The sequence below is a fragment of the Eretmochelys imbricata genome, chromosome 1 (assembly GCF_965152235.1).
Source record: "Eretmochelys imbricata isolate rEreImb1 chromosome 1, rEreImb1.hap1, whole genome shotgun sequence".
NCBI classification, from domain to species: domain Eukaryota; kingdom Metazoa; phylum Chordata; order Testudines; family Cheloniidae; genus Eretmochelys; species Eretmochelys imbricata.
Window position 1 is genome coordinate 138049212 of NC_135572.1, and position 24592 is coordinate 138073803.

The 24592-nt window shown below is 43.1% G+C and overlaps 1 protein-coding gene across 2 annotated transcripts in view; it reads right to left on the bottom strand.

The window, feature by feature from the left end:
• Positions 1 to 442: 442 nt before the first annotated feature.
• The window catches only part of ASB11 (ankyrin repeat and SOCS box containing 11), a 37640-nt gene continuing 13490 nt past the window's right edge, over positions 443 to 24592 (bottom strand). For both annotated transcript variants that reach the window (XM_077807176.1, XM_077807175.1), the window contains exons 4-7: positions 22282 to 22432; positions 21894 to 22028; positions 20833 to 21024; positions 443 to 567 (exon numbers count right to left, since the gene is read on the bottom strand). In XM_077807176.1, coding sequence (XP_077663302.1) covers positions 443 to 567; positions 20833 to 21024; positions 21894 to 22028; positions 22282 to 22432 — 603 coding nt within the window. The remainder of the gene's footprint in view (positions 568 to 20832; positions 21025 to 21893; positions 22029 to 22281; positions 22433 to 24592) is intronic.

A 24592-nucleotide genomic window follows, 5' to 3' on the forward strand; every position in this document is an offset into this window, starting at 1 on the left:
TCATTAAATCATACTTAAGGTGGCTTGTATACCACACGTACATATACCTGCACAATCAGTTGTTTGTGCATAACTCCCACCACCCCCCCATCCACCCACCACACATGCCCCTGCACAATCGGCTGTTTGGGTGTATACCCACACACAGCGATACAATCTGCTGTTTGCATATTTCAGCCTCTTATCTAACATCAGTGGATTCAACACTAAAGTGTGAGGATATAATTTCCATGGTAACATGCACTGTGCTACAAAGCAGTTTCCAGTGGCTTCAACATATAGAGTATTGTGTCAGGGAGTATTGTTATGTCAGCAGCTAAGTAGTTTGGTACCTATAATAAGCAGTAAATGGTGTCTTTGTCTTTCACCTTGGTTTAATATCTTTGTAGTAAACAGCCATTTTGTTCCTCTCTTGGCAATCATCTTATAGACAATCATAGAGCTATCGATATAAGAGGAACTTCTCAAGTGGCTCAGGAAGATTCAGCTTGTGGACTACATAAAGACATGAGCGACCCAGACACTTCCTGATGCACAGCCGACACAGCTGGGACAGGCTGGCAGGACCTGGAAAAGAGGGGAAAACAAACAAACAAAACCCGTAAACATGAATTTAAAAACTAAGAATAGAATACAAGCGAAGCTTTAAAACAGTTCAAACCCATTGGCCTGCTAAACCCAGGGTTGTGAGTTCAATCCTTGAAGGAGCCATTTAGGAATCTGGGCCAAAAATTGGGGATTGGTCCTGCTTTGAGCAGGGGGTTGGACTAGATGATCTCCTGAGGTCCTTTCCAACCCTGATATTCTATGATTTAAGAATTTTGGGGAAATCCTTCACTATGATGTCTCTGCAAATTTACATTTTCCCTTCTATTGTTTTTTTGTTTGTTTGTTTGCTATACATTTCAAGGGTCCTTCTCAAAGTTGAAATACTAATAGTATGGTGCCTGCTAGGTAGGTACATAAGAACATAAGAATGGCCATACTCGGTCAGAACAAAGGTCCATCCAGCCCAGTATCCTGTCTGCCGACAGTGGCCAATGCCAGGTGCCCCAGAGGGAGTGAACCTAACAGGTGATGATCAAGTGGTCTCTCTCCTGCCATCCATCTCCACCCTCTGACAAACAGAGGCTAGGGACACCATTCCTTACCCATCCTGGCTAATAGCCGTTAATGGACTTAACCTCCATGAATTTATCCAGTTCTCCAGTAGGTTAGCAGTTTGAATACATGACTAAAAATTAGAGCACATAATACATTTTAGCCCTGTGGGGAGTTGGGGAACATATGGGTCCCATTCACATAGGATGAAGAAAAGGTAAGCCAAGTACACTTCTGACTTTGGAAATAAAAAGCAAAAGAGCAGCATTTATAGTGACACAGTCAGCCTGTTAAGGATCCAGAATGTGCCTGACATGAAGAAATGTTAATCCCATGCAGCATTCATCTAAGGTGATCTTCAAGAGACATACTTAAAAATATAATAGTAGAAATGATAGCAACCTGTATAGTTAAGGAGCCAGATGCTCAGTTGTTGTAAATCAGCATAGGTTTATTGATTGCAATGGTACTATGTCAATGTATACCAGCTGAGGATCTGATCCAAGGCTGGAATGCAACGCTTCGTATAAACTCTTTTGAAGTTGCTCATAACTTTCTCAAATAAATTCCCTGTAGGAGGAAGTTTTCTAAGCTGTGTGATCATCCAGGGACTTCAATTTGAGTGACATATGCTGGAGGTCTCATGCTGCCAGTACTAAAACATCCTTGGGATTCATAAATAGTATAAATGACGGTTTCCTAACTCAAAAAGTGTTGCATCCAACATAGGGAAATTCTATTTTAGATCTCATTTTGACAGATACAGATCACAGAACTAAAAATTAATGGTAACTTAGTTATAGGTGACCATGACTTGATCGCATTTATAATTTGCAAACAATAAAGTCCACACCAGTGATATTTATAACTGGTGCTTTGAAAAGGCCAATTTCTCAAAGCTGAAAACAATTAGAAGCCAAATCAACTGGGAGGAAGAATTTAATAAAAAAATGTGAATCATAACTGGGAATTGTTTAAGAATACTTTACGAGCTGTTCAGGAAGCCACACATGAGGAAGAAGGCCATATCAGTTAAAAATAATGACCTAGTTTAGTGGTGAAGTAAAGGAAGCTAAAAAATAAAATAAATAATAAATAATAATAATATATAACAAATGGAAGAAAAGGGAAGCTGATAGTAATTACTATAAATCAAAAGTTGGGAATTGTAGAAAATACATAAGGGAAGCAAAGGGTCACAGAAGAAATCTATGACCACCAGAGTTAAGGACAATACAAAGGAGTTTTTAAAGTAGATTAGGAACAAAAAGAATCCTAACAATGGTAATGGTCCATTACTAGATGGTAGAATTATCACAGTTAGATTGCAGAAAAGGCATATATGCTTGATAAATATTTCTGTTCTGTATTTGGGGAAAAACAGATAATATAGTCAGAGCATGTGATATCATTCTTTCCATTCCACTAGTATCTCAGGAGGATGTTAAACAGTAGCTAATAAACACAGACATTTTTAAATCAGCAGGTCCAGATAACTTGCATCCAAGATTTTTAAAAGAGCTGGCTAAGGAGCTTGTTGGACAATTAATACTGATTTTCAGTAAATCTTGGAACATCATAGAGTTCCAGAAGACTGGAAGAAAGCTATTGTTGTGCCAATATTTAAAAACTGTAAACTGGATGACCCAGATAGTTATAGGACTGTCAGTCTGACATTACTCCTGGGCAAGATAATGGAATTAAAGAATTAAAGGAGGGTAGTATAGTTAATGCCAATCAATATGGGATTATGGAAAATATATCCTGTCAAACTAACTTTTGATATCTTTTTATGAGTTTACAAGTAATAGTCTTAATATACTAGATTTCTGTAAGGCATTTGACTTCGTATCATATGACATTTTGATTAAAAAACTAGAAAGATACAAAATTAACATGGCACACATTAAATGGATTAAAAAGCTGACTAATGGAGAGGTCTCAAAATGTAATTGTAAATGGAGAATCATCATCCAATGGGTGTATTTCTAGTGGAGTCCCACAGGGATCGGTTCTTGGCCCTATGCAATTTACATTTTTATTAATGACTTGGAAAAAAAACATAAAATCATCTCTGATAACATTTTCAGATGACACAAAAACTGGGGGAGTGGTTAATAATGCAGAGGATAAGTCACTGATACAGAGCAATCTGGATTTCTTGGTAGGCTGGGCACAAGCAAACAATGTGTATTTTAATAGATATACATCTATGAACAAATAATGTAGCCATACTTTACATGCTGGGAGACTCTATCCCGGGAAGCAGTGACTGAAAAAGATTTGAGAACTGTGGTAGATAATCAGCTGAACAAGAACTCCCAGTGTGATGCTGTGGCCAAAATGGCCAATGTGATCCTTGAATGCAGAGGAATCTATTTGGCACTGGTGTGACCGCTGCTGGAACACTGTGTTCAGTTCTGGGGTCCATAATTCAAGAAAGATGCTGATAAATTGGAGAGGGTTCAGAGAAAAGCCACAAGAATGATTAAAGGATTAGAAAACATGCTTTATAATGATAATATCAAGGAGTTCAATATAGTAAGCCTAACAAAGGGAAGGTTAAGGGGTGATTTCATCACAGTCTATAAGTACGTACATGGGGAACAAATATTTAATAACGGGCTCTTCAATTTAGCAGAGAAAGGTAAAACACACTTCAGTGGATGGAAGTTGAAGCTAGACAAATTCAGACTGGAAATAAGGCATACATTTTTAACCGTGAGTGTAATTAACCCTTGGAACAACTTACCAAGGGCCATGGTGGTTTCTCCATCAATGGCAATATTTAAATCAAGATTAGATGTTTTTCCAAAAGATCTGCTCTAGGAATTATTTTGGGGAAGTTCAATGGCCCACAGGAGATCAGACTAAATGATCACAACGGTCCCTGCTGGTCTAGGAATCTACTAAATGTTTGTGCAAACTTCATTCAGATATTTTTGAGCTGTGGTCATAACAAAACAAAAAACTTGCATTATCATATTAGAAATGTTGCCCATGGCTAATTCATAGAATCATAGAATATCAGGGTTGGAAGGGACCTCAGGAGGTCATCTAGTCCAACCCTCTGCTCAAAGCAGGACCAATCCCCAACTAAATCATCCCAGCCAGGGCTTTGTCAAGCCGGACCTTAAAAACTTCTAAGGAAGGAGATTCCACCACCTCCCTAGGTAACGCATTCCAGTGTTTCACCACCCTCCGAGGGAAAAAGTTTTTCCTAATATCCAACCTAAACCTCCCCCACTGCAACTTGAGACCATTACTCCTTGTTCTGTCATCAGCTACCACAGAGAACAGTCTAGATCCATCCTCTTTGGAACCCCCTTTTAGGTAGTTGAAAGCAGCTATCAAATCCCCCCTCATTCTTCTCTTCCGCAGACTAAACAATCCCAGTTCTCTCAGCCTCCCCTCATAAGTCATGTGTTCTAGTCCCCTAATCATTTTTGTTGCCCTCCGCTGGACTCTTTCCAATTTTTCCACATCCTTCTTGTAGTATGGGGCCCAAAACTGGACACAGTACTCCAGATGAGGCCTCACCAATGTCCAATAGAGGGGAACAATCACGTCCCCCGATCTGCTGGCAATGCCCCTACCTATACATCCCAAAATGCCATTGGCCTTCTTGGCAACAAGGGCACACTGTTGACTCATATCCAGCTTCTCGTCCACTGTAACCCCTAGGTCCTTTTCTGCAGAACTGCTGCCAAGCCATTGGGTCCCTAGTCGGTAGAGGTGCACAGGATTCTTCCGTCCTAAGTGCAGGACTCTGCACTTGTCCTTGTTGAATCTCATCAGATTTCTTTTGGCCCAATCCTCTAATTTGTCTAGGTCCCTCTGGATCCTATCCCTTCCCTCCAGCGTATCTACCACTCCTCCCAGTTTAGTGTTATCTGCAAACTTGCTGAGGGTGCAATCCACACCATCCTCCAGATCATCTATGGAGATATTGAACAAAACTGGCCCCAGGACCAACCCTTGGGGCACTCCACTTGATACCAGCTGCCAACTAGACATGGAGCCATTGATCACTACCCGTTGAGCCAGACAATCTAGCCAGCGTTCTATCCACCTTATAGTCCATTCATCCAGCCCATACTTCTTTAACTTGCTGGCAAGAATACTGTGGGAGACCATGTCAAAAGCTTTCCTAAAGTCAAGGAATAACACGTCTACTGCTTTCCCCTCATCCACAGAGGCAGTTATCTCGTCATAGAAGGCAATTAGATTAGTCAGGCATGACTTGCCCTTGGTGAATCCATGCTGACTGTTCCTTATCACTTTCCTCTCCTCTAAGTGCTTCAGAATTGATTCCTTGAGGACCTACTCCATGATTTTTCCAGGGACTGAGGTGAGGCTGACTGGCCTGTAGTTCCCCGGATCCTCCTCCTTCCCTTTTTTAAAGATGGGCACTACATTAGCCTTTTTCCAGTCGTCCGGGACCTCCCCCGATCTCCATGAGTTTTCAAAGATAACGGCCAATGGCTCTGCAATCACATCCGCCAACTCTTTTAGCACTCTCAGATGGAGTGCATCCCACCCCATGGACTTGTGCTCATCCAGCTTTTCTAAATAGTCCTGAACCACTTCTTTCTCCACAGAGGGCTAATGTATTCTAAATGAATATATTATAGGAATGTAACTCTATTGACCAGAGGCATTGTTCACATTTCCCTGGCAAACAATTAGGATTTTTCCCCAGAATTCTTGAATATAATATACCCAATAAAACAAAATGGACTTGGAACCATTTTGATTTACAGGTAAATAATAGCTGCTTTTAAAAAAGTTTAAATAAGAATCAAACCTAAATATTGGAAGAAGGGCTGGACTCTGCAGGACATAATATAGGACCTTAATAAACACATACCATATATACTTATTGTACCACCTCTTGGGATGTATTTTACAACCTTTTTCAAAAAAGCTAACAGAGAAATTAATTTTCAGACACATTTTGCTACTTCTTAAGGTTTTGACCCACAAATATAAAGCAAAATCCGGCCCCATGGACTTGTGCTCGTCCAGCTTTTCTAAATAGTCCCGAACCACTTCTTTCTCCACAGAGGGCTGGTCACCTCCTCCCCATGCTGTGCTGTCCAGTGCAGTAGTCTGGGAGCTGACCTTGTTCGTGAAGACAGAGGCAAAAAAAGCTTTGAGTACATTAGCTTTTTCCACATCCTCTGTCACTAGGTTGCCTCCCTCATTCAGTAAGGGGCCCACACTTTCCTTGACTTTCTTCTTTTTGAAGAAACCCTTCCTGTTACTCTTACCTTACCTGAAGAAACCCTGAAGAAATACCTGAAGAAACCCTTCTTGTTACTCTTAACATCTCTTGCTAGCTGCAACTCCAGGTGTGATTTGGCCTTCCTGATTTCACTCCTGCATACCTGAGCAATCTTTTTATACTCTTCCCTGGTCATTTGTCCAATCTTCCACTTCTTGTAAGCTTCTTTTTTGTGTTTAAGATCAGCAAGGATTTCACAGTTAAGCCAAGCTGGTCGCCTGCCATATTTACTATTCTTTCTACACATCGGGATGGTTTGTCCCTGTAACCTCAATAAGGATTCTTTAAAATACAGCCAGCTCTCCTGGACTCCTTTCCTCCTTATGTTATTCTCCCAGGGGATCCTGCCCATCAGTTCCCTCAGGGAGTCAAAGTCTGCTTTTCTGAAGTCCAGTGTCCGTTTTCTGCTGCTCTCTTTTCTTCCCTGTGTCAGGATCCTGAACTCAACCATCTCATGGTCACTGCCTCCCAGGTTCCCATCCACTTTATCTTCCCCTACTAATTCTTCCCGGTTTGTGAGCAGCAGGTCAAGAAGAGCTCTGCCTCTAGTTGGTTCCTCCAGCACTTGCACCAGGAATTGTCCCCTACACTTTCCAAAAACTTCCTGGATTGTCTGTCCACCACTGTATTGCTCTCCCAGCAGATATCAGGGTGATTGAAGTCTCCCATGAGAACCAGGGCCTGTGATCTAGTAACTTCTATTAGTTGCCGGAAGAAAGCCTCATCCACCTCATCCCCCTGGTCCACCTCATCCCCATTCAATAATGCTTGAATGGATTTTGTTCAAACTTGACTTGTTTTATGGAAACTGGTTCAGAAATTCTGAAGCTATGAGTGCTAAAAGCATTTTCATGTGTGCACAATAAGGCTTTTTCTGATTCTTTGTTTGACCTAAATCTTAGAACCATGAAGGTGTGCATGAGTATTAGATTTTTAGCTAATATGGTCATAGAATCATAGAATCATAGAATATCAGAGTTGGAAGGGACCTCTGGAGGTCATCTAGTCCAACCCCCTGCCCACAGCAGGACCAATCCCCAACTAAATCATCCCAGCCAGGGCTTTGTCAAGCTGGACATTAAAAACTTCTAAGGAAGGGGATTCCACCACCTCCCTAGGTAATGCATTCCAGTGTTTCACCACCCTCCTAGTGAAAAAGTTTTTCGTAATATCCAACCTAAATCTCCTCCACTGCAACTTGAGACCATTACTCCTTGTCCTGTCATCTGCTATCACTGAGAATAATCTAGATCCATCCTCTTTTTATCCACCTTTCAGGTAGTTAAAAGCAGCTATCAAATCCCCCCTCATTCTTCTCTTCTGTAGACTAAATGATCCCAGTTCCCTCAGCCTCTCCTCATAAGTCACGTGTTCCAGACCCCTAATCATTTTTGTTGCCCTTCGCTGGACTCTCTCCAATTTTTCCACATCCTTCTTCTAGTGTGGGGCCCAAAACTGGACACAGTACTCCAGATGAGGCCTCACCAATGTCGAATAGAGGGGAACGATCACGTCCCTCAATCTGCTGGCAATGCCCCTACTTATACATCCCAAAATGCCATTGGCCTTCTTGGCAACAAGGGCACACTGTTGACTCATATCCAGCTTCTCGTCCAGTGTCACCCCTAGGTCCTTCTCTGCAGAACTGCTGCCGAGCCATTCGGTCCCTAGTCTGTAGCGGTGCATGGGATTCTTCCGTCCTAAGTGCAGGACTCTGCACTTGTCCTTGTTGAACCTCATCAGATTTCTTTTGGCCCAATCCTCCAATTTGTCTAGGTCTCTCTGTATCCTATCCCTACCCTGGTCATGTGCTTTGCTTAGCTAATAGCAGAACGCAAAGCAGTATGGTGAGAATAGATGTAATAAGGAGTGCTTGGAGCTCAGATGTCATAGTAATGTGGGCTGTACTTAGTCAGGTGTTTGCATGTACAACACATGTACACAATTGCATGTTCAAATATATATGTGTGTGCCCAAACACCCATATGCACACAATACCTGTTTTTGTGGGTATGCAAATGTAACCTTCTATTGAGTGTGTGTTATAGGTCCTGCTCTCTGCCTGATCGCAGAGTATATGAGTGTTACAGCCCCAGCTAGATAGCGTTGCCTCTTTAGGTCAAAGTGTAGTAGCTTACGCTTTTAGCTCTGGAGATCCCTGGAGCGTTAACCAAGGTGGTGGCTGTCACATAAATGTTTTGCAAGCACAACTTAGACACCCCTGTTTAATAATATGGCTCCAAATCTCCAAAGGTGCTTCATGGAATGAAATAATTCTAAAGGTAAATTTGTGGTCCTAAACAAGCTGACAGTTTTCCATTAAAAAAATTAACACGGAGAAAAGCAGGGAACAAACATGTAGGAAAAAACAGCTCATATAAATGGCACTTGAGATGAAGCGGGAAACAGCTCTGTAGGCAAACAAGAAAGCAAGAAAGAAAATCTCTCACATTAAAAATAGTCATTACATAATGGCAAGGAAGGAAAAAAGGGTAAAGGAAAATATCTACATATACACAGCAGAAAACTTAGGAAGTAGAAATAAGGTTGCTCAAAAGAAGTATTTTTGGTGCCTGCATTTGAAAAGAGGATTATAGGGAAAATGTTTGGGTGGAGAAGTAAAGATGCAATGAAGTGTTTGAAAGCAAAAGAGATAGGACATTTGGATTTTTTCCAGGTCTGGAATTTATTCATCTTTCAAAAGTGGAGAGCCAAGACTAAATTAATTAAAATGTTCTATAGACCACACAATTGTAAGGAAGAACAGAATGAATAGCTGATAGTGGAACTCAAAAGGATTTGTGGGAAAACTAATAGCAATGAGAGACCTTTCTACCCAGACATAAACTGTGATAGATTTAATGGAAAAGACAAATTGAGCAGTAGATTTATGAACATTGTACTTGTTCATGCAGCCTATAAATCAAGCCACATAGATAACTCTTGAGTTAGCTCAGAGAAACTCAGATGTTATGACAAAAGATATAAATATGGCAAACCATATATGTAAAAGTGCTGTGACCAGATTTATAGTCAGATTTAAACCGCGATGGTTTTGAATGACTAATAGAAGCTCTGGGTGAAAACCAATCCAATAATGGAATGGGAGGGAAGGATATTAAGAGGGAAATTACATTTCATGAGTGGGTTAAAGTCACTTCTGTGCAGAGAGCCAGCACAAAGCCCAAGCACTTAAGTGGTCAAAATTGGACTTCAGTGGGACTTAAGCAATGGATAAGCCTTTTGCTGGCCCTCTGAATACAGTGAATTTCATCCAGTCTGAGTAAGGTGGATGTATTTGTTTATTGATAATAAATGCATTAAGGGCTGGAATCACTTGTGGAGTTACACTGGCATGAGCCAGAATAGACCCTGACATGGGTCCCATCGTTGGAAAGCCTGCCAAGGAAGAGACCGAAGCAGTGCAAAAGAGCCACAGCCTGAGTTTCACTGTGTTGGAAGAGGTTGGAAGGGGCCAGCAGGGTCCCAAAAGTAGACAGTGCTAGCTAAGCAAAATGCATAAAAAGCTCTTGTAAACACCACTTCCCTTCCCTTGAGGTGAATCTCCCACGTGATACTGTAGGCCTAGCTAGTGAAGGGAGGTGTATTTTACACTTCCCTGCATGAGCACTAGTGAGAGTAGAGAGAGAAAACAATGTGGATACAGAGAAGAGTGCAAAAATCAATCTAAGAGAATAAAAGGGGCTTTGAGTGGCTTGTAACATGAGCTACTAGGGAGAATGGGAAAATGTGCTGGATGGACCTACAGAGGCATAAAAAATAAATGGCAGGAAAGATGAGTGAGGTAAAGACATGGCTTACAACAACACTGCATACCAATGACAAGAAAGGCAGAGCAGAGCATGAAGAGTGCACAGGAATGAAAGAAAACTGCTTTTCAATTGCATAAAGAAAAGGAGTACTTGTGGCACCTTAGAGACTAACCAATTTATTTCAGCATAAGCTTTCGTGAGCTGCAGCTCACTTCATCGGATGCATACTGTGGAAAATACAGAAGATGTTTGTTTTTATACACACAAATCATGAAAAAATGGGTGTTTATCACTACAAAAGGTTTTCTCTCCCCCAACCCCACTCTCCTGCTGGTAATAGCTTATCTAAAGTGATCACTCTCCTTACAATGTGTATGATAATCAAGGTGGGCCATTTCCAGCACAAATCCAGGGTTTAACAAGAATGTCTGAGGATGGGGGAGGAAGGGGGGTAAGAAAAACAAGGGGAAATAGGTTACCCTGCATAATGACTTAGGCACTCCCAGTCTCTATTCAAGCCTAAGTTAATTATATCCAATTTGCAAATGAATTCCAATTCAGCAGTCTCTCGCTGGAGTCTGGATTTGAAGTTTTTCTGTTGTAATATTGCAACTTTCATGCCTGTAATCGCGTGACCAGAGAGATTGAAGTGTTCTCCGACTGGTTTATGAATGTTATAATTCTTGACATCTGATTTGTGTCCATTTATTCTTTTACGTAGAGACTGTCCAGTTTGACCAATGTACATGGCAGAGGGGCATTGCTGGCACATGATGGCATATATCACATTGGTAGATGTGCAGGTGAACGAGCCTCTGATAGTGTGACTGATGTTATTAGGCCCTGTGATGGTGTCCTCTGAATAGATATGTGGGCACAGTTGGCAACGGGCTTTGTTGCAAGGATAGGTTCCTGGGTTAGTGGTTCTGTTGTGTGGTGTGTGGTTGCTGGTGAGTATTCACTTCAGGTTGGGGGGCTGTCTGTAGGCAAGGACTGGCCTGTCTCCCAAGATTTGTGAGAGTGTTGGGTCATCCTTCAGGATAAGTTGTAGATCCTTGATAATGCGTTGGAGGGGTTTTAGTTGGAGGCTGAAGGTGACGGCTAGTGGCGTTCTGTTATTTTCTTTGTTAGGCCTGTCCTGTAGTAGGTGACATCTGGGAACTTTTCTGGCTCTGTCAATCTGTTTCTTCACTTCAGCAGGTGGGTACTGTAGTTGTGAGAATACTTGATAGAGATCTTGTAGGTGTTTGTCATGTCTGAGGGGTTGGAGCAAATGCGGTTGTATCGCAGAGCTTGGCTGTAGACAATGGATCGTGTGGTGTGGTCAGGGTGAAAGCTGGAGGCATGTAGGTAGGCATAGCGGTCAGTAGGTTTCCGGTATAGGGTGGTGTTTATGTGACTATCGTTTATTAGCACCGTAGTGTCCAGGAAGTGGATCTCTTGTGTGGACTGGACCAGGCTGAGGTTGATGGTGGGATGGAAATTGTTGAAATCCTGGTGGAATTCCTCAAGGGCTTCTTTTCCATGGGTCCAGATGATGAAGATGTCATCAATATAGCGCAAGTAGAGTAGGGGCGATAGGGGACGAGAACTGAGGAAGCGTTGTTCTAAGTCAGCCATAAAAATGTTGGCATACTGTGGGGCCATGCGGGTACCCATAGCAGTGCCGCTGATTTGAAGGTATACATTGTCCCCAAATGTAAAATAGTTATGGGTAAGGACAAAGTCACAAAGTTCAGCCACCAGGTTAGCCGTGACATTATCGGGGATAGTGTTCTTGATGGCTTGTAGTCCATCTTTGTGTGGAATGTTGGTGTAGAGGGCTTCTACATCCATAGTGGCCAGGATGGTGTTATCAGGAAGATCACCAATGGATTGTAGTTTCCTCAGAAAGTCAGTGGTGTCTCGAAGGTAGCTGGGAGTGCTGGTAGCGTAGGGCCTGAGGAGGGAGTCTACATAGCCAGACATCCTGTTGTCAGGGTGCCAATGCCTGAGATGATGGGGCGCCCAGGATTTCCAGGTTTATGGATCTTGGGTAGTAGATAGAATATCCCAGGAGGAGGTGCTGTTGTCATCATGAATAGGTTGGAATATGAACAAGAGGCTGCTCGGCAGCTCTCCAACACCACTTTCTACAAGCCATTACCCTCTGATCCCACTGAGAGTTACCAAAAGAAACTACAGCATTTGCTCAAGAAACTCCCTGAAAAAGCACAAGATCAAATCCGCACAGACACACCCCTGGAACCCCGACCTGGGATATTCTATCTACTACCCCCCCCTTCCTCAGACATTCTTGTTAAACCCTGGATTTGTGCTGGAAATGGCCCACCTTGATGATCATACACATTGTAAGGAGAGTGATCACTTTACATAAGCTATTACCAGCAGGAGAGTGGGGTGGGGGGAGAGAAAACCTTTTGTAGTGATAAACACCCATTTTTTCATGATTTGTGTGTATAAAAACAAATATCTTCTGTATTTTCCACAGTATGCATCCGATGAAGTGAGCTGTAGCTCATGAAAGCTTATGCTCAAATAAATTGGTTAGTCTCTAAGGTGCCACAAGTACTCCTTTTCTTTTTGTGAATACAGACTAACACGGCTGTTACTCTGAAACCTGTCAATTGCATAAGGAGCCCAAGGTTGTTAAATCCTCTAAGATACTTAATATAGTGACAGGAGTGATACTATTGGGATAAGCACATCTCTGAACTTTCACATTAGTTTCTAAATGATGTGATCTTTACCCATTGAAATCAATAGAAATTAGGTTCCTCATTCACAAAAAAGTCACTTTGTTACAGGATGAAATGCCGTAGAGATACAGAAGGATGACAATGCTCTACTCTTATTGATTCTTAAAGGACCGAATTCTCATTGACACTAAGCCTTTTATACCAGTGGTTCTCAACCAGGCATATGTGTTCCCCTGGGGGCATGCAGAGGTCTTCGCGGGGGTACATCAACTCATCTAGATATTTGCCTAGTTTTCCAACAGGCCACACAAAAAGCACTAGTGAAGTCAGTACAAACTAAAATTTCATACTAGCAATGACTTGTTTATACTGCTCTATATACACAGTAACATAACTTGTGTATATGAACTGTATTAGACGTGCATTTTATGTCATTTACTGAAGCGTGCAAGCATGTTAATGAGGTTGAAGTTGTCATGGTGTGTATGCAGTTGCCATGTAAAAATGAGGAGCTGGAAGTAGCACTAGTGGCAAAATGGTAAGAAATTGAAAATAACTGAATAAAAATCATCCGTTCTGCAAGGAATATATTGCTTTTGGATTCACATCTACAAATAGCGATCCACCTCAAGCTTTCTGTTTCCTTTGAGGAGAAACTCTATCAAAGAACAGTATGAAGCTGGCACATTTGCAACAACATGTGAAGACAAAACAAGGGGAAGCCAGTAGGATGCTTTCAAAGAAAGCTCTGAGTTCCAGACTTGCCAGCTTAAAACGAAAAAAGCTTCAACTATTTCTACAAGAGCACTCAGAGCTTCATATGCGGTCTCCTTTCTCGTAGCAAAATCAAGGGCGCTGTACAGAATTGCAGGAGACCTGATTCTGCCTGCAGCTGTGGCACTTGCAGAAAACATACTTCATAAAAAGCGGCAGCCGATATGCTCAAGAAAGTACCCTTATCAAATGGCCCAGCGTTGCAGAATTGAAGAAATGGCTGAGGATATTGTGTCTCAACTTGCAGAGAAACTTAAAAGAGCAAAAACATTCGCCCTTCAGCTTGATGAGTCTATGGATATTAGCGGAGAAGCTCAGCTGATTGCGTATGTTTGATACCCTGAAACGACTGATATCAATGAGCACATACCGTTTTTCAGAAGTATAAAGGCAAACTCAACCGCAGAGGACATTTTACACTAACTGATTTTTTTTTCTGAACACAATTTGAGTTGGAATTTATGCAAATTCGTCTGCACTGACGGGGCCGGTGCAACAACTGGGAGCGTGAACGGACCTGTAGCTAGGATCAGCAAAGAAAGTCTTTCCTTGCAGTGGGTGCACTGTATCATACACAGAGAGGCACTTGCTTCAAAAAAAGGTGAGTTCTGAACTTCAAGAAGTTTTAAATGAGTCTGTCACAATTGTCAACTTAATCAAGTCCAGGCCACTCAGTGCTCACCTGTTTTGCATTCTTTGTGAAGAGATGGGGTCAGAACATCAGCAACTGTTGCTTCACACAGGTTCACTGGCTTTCAAGAGGGGAAAGTACTTGACAGATTGTTTGAATTACACACAGAAGTTCACACATTTCTTTCTGATTATTCATCTCTTCTTAACCCCTGTGTTTGACAATACTGTGTAGTTAGCTCAACTTGCCTACCTTGCAGATATATTTAGCAAGCTGAATGATCTAACTTTGTCCATGCAAGGCCATGACACCAATGTTCTGAATCTCTATGATAAAGTGAATACTTTTATCAAGAAAACTGAATTTTGGAAGTCCAAATGTGGAGACAAAGACTTCACCTGTTTTCCACTGCTTTTTCACATGTATGTCACTGATATCTGTACTAGGGAAGTTGTGCAGAGCAAACTTAAAGAAATAATGGATCATTTAGCCCATGTGATGGGGTACCTGCCTCACACTGGGCTCTAAGGAGTTAATAAATCCCTAGGGAGACTGCGCAGGAGGCAGCCAATCAGAGAAGGGCTGAAGGGAACAACCAAGCAGGGCCAAGTAGGCCCATATAAAAAGGGAGTTGATGGGCAAAGGAAGGCAGTTCTCTGCTGGGAGCCCAGGGAGGAAGGACTGTGTCTCTGGAGGGCTGAAAGAACTGCCAGCACCCTGGACAGAGCAGTGCTGCTAGCAGGGACCGTGGGAGTGAGAGAAAGCTCCTGGCTGGCTGCTGGGGTTTGCAGGCTGAGGCTCTGAGGCAAGGGCAAAGAGGATGCTGGGGCCATACGGACTTGGTAGTAGTCACTAAGGGAAGTGGCTGAACAACAGATTGCAGGTCCCCCAGAAGAGGGGGGCACAGTGTGAGGTCTGGCCGGAGGACTGTGTTGCTGAAGAGGATGCTGCAGTCCTTGGAGAGACACGGGTGCTATAGCAGGAGTAATGGCGGCGAGGCACCACCCAAAGAAGGCACACTACCATGCAGAGCTAATTTCCAAGACAACCAGCAGGAAGCACCACAGTGGTGAGTGACCCCATTACAGCCCACTTGACATCTGAATTCAAGTCATATTTCCCCAACATTCAACACAACTCAGCTCAGTAAGAAACCCATTCATTTTGTCAGATGTTAGCAGCAGTAACCTCTCTGCCAGTGAGCAAGAAAATCTTCTTTAGCTGTCATCAGAGTGTGGCCTACAAATGAAATGTAATGTCTCCACAATAACCCAATTTTGGTGTTTAGTACAGAAATTACACTGACCTTGGGAACCAGGCTTTGGATGATCTGAGACCTTTTGGGTCAAAATATCTTTGTGAAGTCTCATTTTCTGCTATGACTGCCATCAAGACAAAGGGTAGGAATAGACTCAATGTGGAGAAAAACTTAATTGTTGCTGTCTCTTCCCTGCCTCCCAGAATGACAAGGCTCACAAGTGAAAAATAGGCTTAAGTCAAATATTTATATTCCAATCAATTTATGTGATAATTATATGGTAAAAATGAGAAAGTTGGCAGTTCTCAGTAATAGCATGCTTTGACACTTGTATTTTTATGTCTGATTTTATAAGCAAGTAGTTTTTAAGGGAGGTAAAACTTGGGAGTATGCAAGACAAATCAGACTCCTGAAAGGGGTACAGTAGTCTGGAAAGTTTAAAAAGTATGGATCGGATGAATGGACCATAAGGTGGATAGAAAGCTGGCTAGATTGTCAGAATCAACGGGTAGGGATCAACAGCTTCATGTCTAGTTGGCAGCTAGTATCAAGCGGAGTGCCCCAGGGGTCGGTCCTAGGGCTGGTTTTGTTCAACATCTTTATTAATGATCTGGATGATGAGATTAATTGCACTCTTAGCAAGTTCGCAGATGACACTAAGCTGTGGGGAGAGGTAGATATGCTGGAGGGTAGAGATAGGGTCCAGAGTGACCTAGACAAATTGGAGGATTGGGCCAAAAGAAATCTGGTGAGGTTCAACAAGGAGAAGTGCAGAGCCTTGCACTTAGGAAGGAAGAATCCCATGCACCACTACAGGCTGGGGACCGACTGTCTAAGCAGCAGTTTTGCAGAAAGGGACCAGGGGGTTACAGTGGACGAGAAGCTGGATATGAGTCAGCAGTGTGCCTTTATTGCCAAGAAGGCCAACAGCATATTGGGCTGCATTAGTAGGAGCACTGCCAGCAGATCGAGGGAAGTGATTATTCCCCTCTGTCCGGCACTGGTGAGGCCACACCTGGAGTGTTGCGTCCAGTTTTGGTCCCCCCACTATGGAAGGGATGTGGACAAATTGGAGAGAGTCCAGTGGAGGGCAATGAAAGTGATGAGGGGGCTGGGGCACATGACTTACGAGGAGAGGCTGAGGGAACTGGGACTATTTAGTCTGCAGCAGAGAAGAGTGATGGGGGATTTGATAGCAGCCGTCAACTACCTGAAGGGGGGTTCCAAAGAGGATGGAGCTAGGATGTTCTCAGTGGTAGCAGATGACAGAACAAGGAGCAATGGTCTCAAGTTGCAGTGGGGGAGGTCTAGGTTGGATATTAGGCAGAGGTGAAAGTAAGCCGGTACGCCCCAGTGCACCGTACCAGGGCGGCCCGGCTTCCCCGCTGCTGGAGCCCTGGGTTAGTGGTAGTAGGGCTCCAGGGGCTATTTAAAGGGCCGGGGCTCCCTCTGCTTCTACTGCCCTAGGTCCTTTAAATAGCACCTGGAGCCCTACTACCAGGCAGCAGCGGCAACCAGGGGCTCTGGCAACAGTTTAAAGGGCCTGGGGTGGTAGCTGCACCCGAGCCCTGGGCCCTTTCATAGAATCACAGGGTTGGAAGGGACCTCAGGAGGTCATCTAGTCCAACTCCCTGCTCAAAGCAGGACCAATCCCCAATTTTTGCCCCAGATTCCTAAATGGCCCCCCTCAAGGATTGAACTCACAACCCTCGGTTTAGCAGGCCAATGCTCAAACCACTGAGCTATCCCTCAGCTGCCACTGCTACCCTGGCCAGGAAGGGGAAGGGGAAGGGGGAGGGCACTTACTTGTACAGGGCTGGCCAGGGCTGGTTCTGATCCCCCTCCATCCCAGCCCCTTCCGCACGAGGCCCTGCCCCTTCCAGGGGCCAGAGCAGACCCCAACCCAGCCCCGTACCAGTAAGTCCCAATTTCTACTTTCACCCCTGATATGAGGAAACACTATTTCACTAGTTTCAGAGTAGCAGCCGTGTTAGTCTGTATTCGCAAAAAGAAAAGGCGTACTAGTGGCACCTTAGAGACTAACCAATTTATTTGAGCATAAGCTTTTGTGAGCTACAGCTCATTTCATCGGATGCATTCAGTGGAAAATACAGTGAGGAGATTTATATACACACAGAACATGAAAAAATGGGTGTTATCATACACACTGTAAGGAGAGTGATCACTTAAGATAAGCTATTACCAGCAGGAGAGTGGAGGGGAGGGGGGGGAAGAAAAGCTTTTGTAGTGATAATCAAGGTGGGCCATTTCCAGCAGTTAACAAGAATGTCTGAGGAACAGTGGGGCGGGGGGGGGGGGGAATAAACATGGGGAAATAGTTTTTAAGGCCCGGCTTGACAAAGCCCTGGCTGGGATGATTTAGTTGGTGTTGGTCCTGCTTTGAGCAGGGGGTTGGACTAGATGATCTCCGGAAGTCCCTTCCAACCCTGATATTCTATGATTCTATGAAAGGTTGAGAACCTTTATATGCTTCACAAATGGTGTGTAATGGAATGGAATGCTAACTGTATTATACTGTCCAGCCACTAGGTGGTGGAATACTGTTAGATAAATGAAGAACTAAAGCAAAACCTTGTTTGAGAAAAGCCATGTGGGGCAGAAATGTTGGGGATTTGGCTGTATGTGTCCCAGTCAACAGTCTTAAGTAAAGGACTTGTTCCTTTAGCTGTTGATGTAGCTATTCGTGAATGCAATCTGTCCTCCTGTAAGCTTCAGGCATTTTGTATTCCAATTGTTTTGATTCCTGTACCTCTTTCTTTTGTCCTTTTTTCGGGCAAGCTGGAGGTGCAAAAATTGTTGTTGGACTTTTGTTACACTAAACACCCCTCTGCTCATAACCTATATGCGACTGCAATGATCTGTGTACAAAATATGCCGAGGTACCATTTGAAAACGAACCATTAACTGATCATTAATATTCATGCACGATATATGTATGCAGAGGCTATTAAAAGTTATGGCTATATGCTGGAATTATGACTAACGTGTGCTTAAACTAGGGAAATCAGGGGGTGTTGGTAAATAGGTTGCTTTAGACAAAGGCATGTGTATCTGATTCGCTGACCAGTGGAATCTTCCCACAAAGACAATGAAGGTCCATTTTTACATATTGGACAAGCTATTAAGCTAACAAGTGGGGGAAGAAAAAGCATGGAGCTTCCTTCACCACAAGACTGCTGGAATGAACTTTACATTGAGAGGGAACCCTCAGAAGAATCAATTTCAAATGTTTACTGGTCTATAAAGACAGGGGAGCTGAACCTCAAGTGATAAGCAATTGAATCAACTGTATATGATGTTACTGTATTCTGAGAGTGAGATTTTTTTCTGAAAGCTAATACACAATGGTGATTAATATCACTGTGAAATGTACTTATTAACACTACATGAGGAAATCTGGATACTTAATGGTATTATCTTTTAAAGTCTCCGGAAAAACAGGTTCCACCCTGGACAGGAGAAAAAGCAGCTATTACCTGTCTGCTATGTAAATTAAGCCTGGTGGAATCAAAACAATGGAAGCTATGTATCCTTTACACACAAGGGGATAACAGGACCACAGATCATCCTGTCTCTTGAAACAAGTTCACTGAACTTTGGAAGCTATAAGCAAGGACAGAAGCCATCTTTGGCATCCATCACTAGGCAGACATAAGGGAATAGAGCTCTTGAAAGCTGAGAAAGATGGGTCCTTCACCAAAGGAGGGGCTAAAGTCTCTGGAAAATGAATATAGGTGAGAAACCTGCTTAGGCAAAGATTGTACCTTGCTAGAGTTTGCTTTAGACTTTTAAATGGGTGTTCTCACTTGTGTTTTACTTGTAACCCTCTCTAACTGTATTCCTTTTACTTGGCATTACTTAAGCTGTGTCCTATTGTTAATAAATTTGTTTTATTTTCTTAGTTGGTTTATAGTGCGTGCTGTGTTTAAATGGGAGAGGGTATTCACCCCAGTTAAGTTAATAAGTTGTGATGTGCTTTTGTCTCTTTAGAGGAACAAACAACCCCTGTTAGTTCTCTGAACTGTCCAGGAGAGGGCTGGACATTGCAGATTACACAGTTTTGGAAAAATTTGGGACTGGGAGTGTGTTGGGGTCACATTTCTGGTTGTAACCAAGGCTGGTGGAAGCCAGTGTGGGTCTACAGGGCTATGTACAGGCTGCTGGGGCCACAGCAGCTGAACCACAGATGTCTAGCACGCAGACACTCAGGGTGTAACCTGCACGTTATACAGAGCCTTAGCTGGGCATTTCACTTTACAAAACAAATCGAGGTGGAGTTTCTACCCTCCAGAGTTAGATGTACATATGAAGGTAAACAGCATGGCAAAAATTCTACATGAGAAGAAGGTGCAAGATGAGATGGCTAAAATGTTGGCACATCTCTAGTACAAAGTTTCTTCCAAACAGATTTTTAAATGGTACTAGAAATACTCTCAGAAAGGCTAAGGGTAAATTACGAAGGTTCGTTGATCTAGCAGAATGCTTCCTGAAGCTTCATGTAATGGTAGTAATATGAGACGCTAAGTAGCCAACTGGGCTTAAGTTCCACTTTCTCACTGTAACCAAGTTAAACACATTCATGGAGCTGTTTATGCAGGGATTTGCACAATGAGACTCTGTAACATCCAAGTTGATGTATACCAGGGTTCTCAAACTGGGGGTCGGGACCCCTCAAGGGGTCACAAGATTATTACAGGGGGGGTCACGAGCTGTCAGCTCCATCCCAAACCCCGCTTTGCCGCCAGCTTTTATAATGGTGTTAAATATATAAAAAAGTGTTTTTAATTTATTAGGGGAGATCGCACTCAGAGGCTTGCTATGTGAAAGGGGTCACCAGTACAAAGGTTTGAGAACCACTGATGTATACATTTCATTGGGGATTACTGGTTTGTATGCAAAATAGTTGTTAGCGTGCTGTCTCAAATATGGTTGATACTAACAGTAATAAATACAAATACTTAGCACTTATATATAGCACTTCTCATTCATAGCTTTCCAAGCACTTTACAAAGGCAGATAAGCGCTATCCTTATTCAACAGATGGGACACTGAGGCACATAAAAATTGCACGACTTGCCTGCCATCACATGGGCAGTCAGGGGCAAAGCTAGGAACAGAACTGAGATCTCTTGACTCTCATTCTTGTGCCCTGTCTTGAAACATCCTGGGGAATCTCAGAGAATTAACAGAGGGAGCAGTAGTATGTGGAAAAGCAAGATGAACATGAAAAAATACTTATGAAAAGGAAATAAAAATGGTCCAAATTTAAAAAAAGAAAGAGCCATTACCTTCCCGAAGCAAGAGGGCCTGTCCCACTTTGCTGTTGGGGGCTGCCAGATCAAGGGCACATTTGAATTCAGCATTTCTGCATGTCAAGCTAGCGCCATAGTCCATTAACAAGTTGACTGCTTCTGTGCTGGATTTCCTAACTGCAGCATGGAGTGGGGTGTCTAATCGTTTACCCAAGTCAACACTGGCTCCTTAAAAGAACACACACAGAGATAAGAATAGACCAGGGTTAGCATAAGGAGGAAGCAGGGAAATACCTGACTGGCTGAGTCTAAGATTTATATCACACATCATTAGCATCAATAAATTAAGTGCACCTGATGGCACACAGGACTTGCCATCTTCTCTTGACTATACCAACGCTTTATATCCAGAAGTCACATGGCTACTATATTAGCATCAAGAGTAGCAGTAAGATGAGGAGGATGGAGAATCAACAGGAATTGAGCCAATGCTGAACTTTTTGACGACCAAATGAGTGGGTGTTTAAAATCTATAGTTGCTTCCAATCTGATTAATTCAAATGACCAGAAAAGCATGTTTTTAACATTTAATTAAAATAACTTTGGAAGGTCCAGGAGTAAAATGCTTATCCTGGGCTGAGAGTAGTACCCAAATTGGGCCAGAGCCTTAGCTGGTGTCAATCTGCATTGGCTAAAACAAGCCACACCACCTGAGGTGCTGCCCTGCTGTGCGTGGGATCTTCATGATCACTAAAGGGATTATTCTTTTGAGTGGTTGGTTAGCTGATCTGCTCCCTCTGCACGTGGGGAGCAGTGGATGAGTGAATGCTTAGCGTGCTTGGCTATTTATTTTATAATAATCAAAAGGAGTTGATGCGGGTCACAGAGCAAACAATATACCAAGACAGTTTTTTGTTGCTCCTCTCATCATCTTCGAATGACAGAATCCCTTTTTTTATCCCAATCTCAAAATTCTTGGTCCTCCAAGGAGTCATGAGGAATTAAATGCTAATATCAGGGGTGGGGAGGGATTAAGGAGAAACAATAGGGGGTGGCTTCAAATATGTTCAGCTTCCCCTCCTCTGCCCCCAGAGCACCTAGTTCGAGAAGCTTCTTGACACAGTCTGTCCTCTGATACATGCAGGCCACATAAAGGGGTGTCCCGTGCTGCGAATCTTCTTGGTCAATGTCAACGTCATTGGCCACAAGAATTTCCATACATTCCCTGTGACCTGGATAACACAGAAGAGAGGTCATCTCGCTTCAGTGCCTCTCGGCAGGATGCCCAACAAACACACCCTAGTCACATAGCATTAGAACCCAATACACAGAACTCTATATAGAAGAGTATGGAATAAACCAAACACACATTTATCCCTCTGGCCCAGATACTTCAGGTGCAGATTAATTTCCCACAATTATTTAGGGAGGGAAAACAAAGCCAGATCTTTTTATCGTTAGCTGTACTCAGAGCCTTCTCATTACCTCTCTTTACTGTTTCATGAACAGGTGAAGCAAGGTGATTCTCTAGCTGGGGGGTGGCTCCGGATTCAAGCAGCGTGTTCACACAAGCTACACTGCCACTACAGCAGGCATTAAAGAGAGGAGTGATGCCATCGGTGCTGACTGCATTGACCTGAAACAGCAGGACAAACGGACAGTGCCCTGTTTCAAAAGGGCTGCGCTTCCGCAGGAAGCCACGCGCATCTCAACGCTAACTACAGCGTAAGAAGAAGACGACACTGATCTTACGTAACGTCAGAGCCCAGAGGAGCCACCAAATTCAGAGTGACATGCCGTAGAAGAGCCCGATACCCAGCAAGGGCCGCGCCCTGTTTCTCAGGGCAGCCTCAGCAACAGGACTCTGACGCGGAAAATTGTACAAGCTCCTACGTAGAGCGGGCTGGAAAACAGGGATTTTTCCCACGGAAAATTGAGACTTTTCATGTAATCCCCCCAAATCGTTTTCAGACACCCCACCGCAACACAGCTGCAGTTTTCTGACCAAATCAAAACCTTGGAAGGAAAGCAAATACTTTGTGAACAGTTTTATTTAGTCAAACAGACCACCTAGCCCCGTCTGTTTCCTGCTCTCTCCAGTCTGGAAGCCACGCAGATGATCAGATTTCACTATCAGCGCTGTTGCATGATTCCCAGTTTCTCACGGAGATAAGGGCAGCTCTGCTGAAGAAACTGCCTGGGAGGGACTTGTTGCATAATGTGGATCTAGTCACTAGTGTGCTGTACATGGGGGCCTTCACTACAGCTTGCTACAGAATGGGAACTGGAGACCCCAGCTGGCCTTATGGAATAGGATGAACAGTTTTATTGCCCTCCCCTTATAATAGAGCAGCCAGATTCACAATGACCCCTGTTTCCAACTCGGTCTCCTTTCAAGCTGTAGTTCTACAGTGGAATTAGGGCTGCCTAAAATTTTTCTTTGGAAGGTTTTCTTTTACTAATGGAAAATTGCATTTTTTTGACAAAAAAAAAAACTTAATAGGAGTCTTCTAGGAGAAGCTGTGTCCTACTTTATTGCCTTTTTGCAGTGCTGTGATCTTTTTAATTTCCTTCCCTACTGAGCCATGAATTCTGGAACAACCTTCCCAACATCCTTTCTTCTGTTACCAGACAAGTGAGTACCCACTGGAGAGGAGAAGCAGAGGGGCTGCTTCTTTGCTAGTGTTTTTGCTGGCATTTTGATGCCTGATTGGCTGAGTTGGCAGTCCCGTATGAAACGCTACCAATCAATTCCCAGTTGCTGGAGCAGCTTCAACAATGTCTACATGAGGAGATTATGCAGCTGTACGACTGGGCGCACAGTTTAGCTTTTTTCCAAGATGCTGAATATAGTTGTTTGAACTGCATATATTTTAATAATAAAAAGGCCATTTTCCAACTCTCTTCCAGACTGCCCACCTCCTATTTTGGAAACAGTACAGAATGGCGCTTTGTTTGGCTTCTGGGGAAAGGAAGGGCCTGGCGAAAGATGAGGGCCAAAAGGAACACAAGCACAGTCTTGAAGGGAACAGTATATCTGAAGGAAGAGACGACCATCATCTTGAATTCCTAAGCCCCAACAAACTGGTTCCCTATATGTGGTGCAGGGATATTTGCCCAGAGTGGTAAAATGAAGTCTAATGTGTTTTGAATGGCACTTCACCCAGCTGCAGAGCTCTACACCCAGGGAATAGGCTCAATGGCAGGGCCACGTCTACAATGGGGAAAAATCATCGTGTTAGAAAACGTTGTTAACTACCATGATGTTAAACATGACTTAGCACTTAATGTAAATCAGGACAAGTCATGTTTAAACACCTGTTAAAATCATAGACCAGCTAATATGTGTTCAGCATAACTGTCCATGTCCACACTAAGGGCAAAGTCGTACTGCAAGTTAAAAAGAGTTAGTGACTGCATTTCTAACATGATGCTTTCCCCCAGCCTAGACAAAGCCTTGCTGTGCAGCTCCTAAATGTTGATGGGCAGCCAATTTGTCTTGCAAAAACGCTAGCAAAACCTCTCCACTGGGTACTGACTTATCTGGTAATAGAGGAAGGAATTCTGGGAAGGTTGTTCCAGAGTAAATGGCTTTCTAGTGAAGAAAATGAAAAAGATCACAGTGCTGAAGAAAGGAAAGAGAAAGGGACACAGCTTCTTGTGTCCGTGACTATTAATTTATGTAAAGGAAAAGCCACTGACTAACTGAGACTGTATATAGCAATGAAGAATGGGAAAAGTTGAACAATAAGGATTACTTACTGACAGTGACAATTGATAGTTCAGATTTATGACT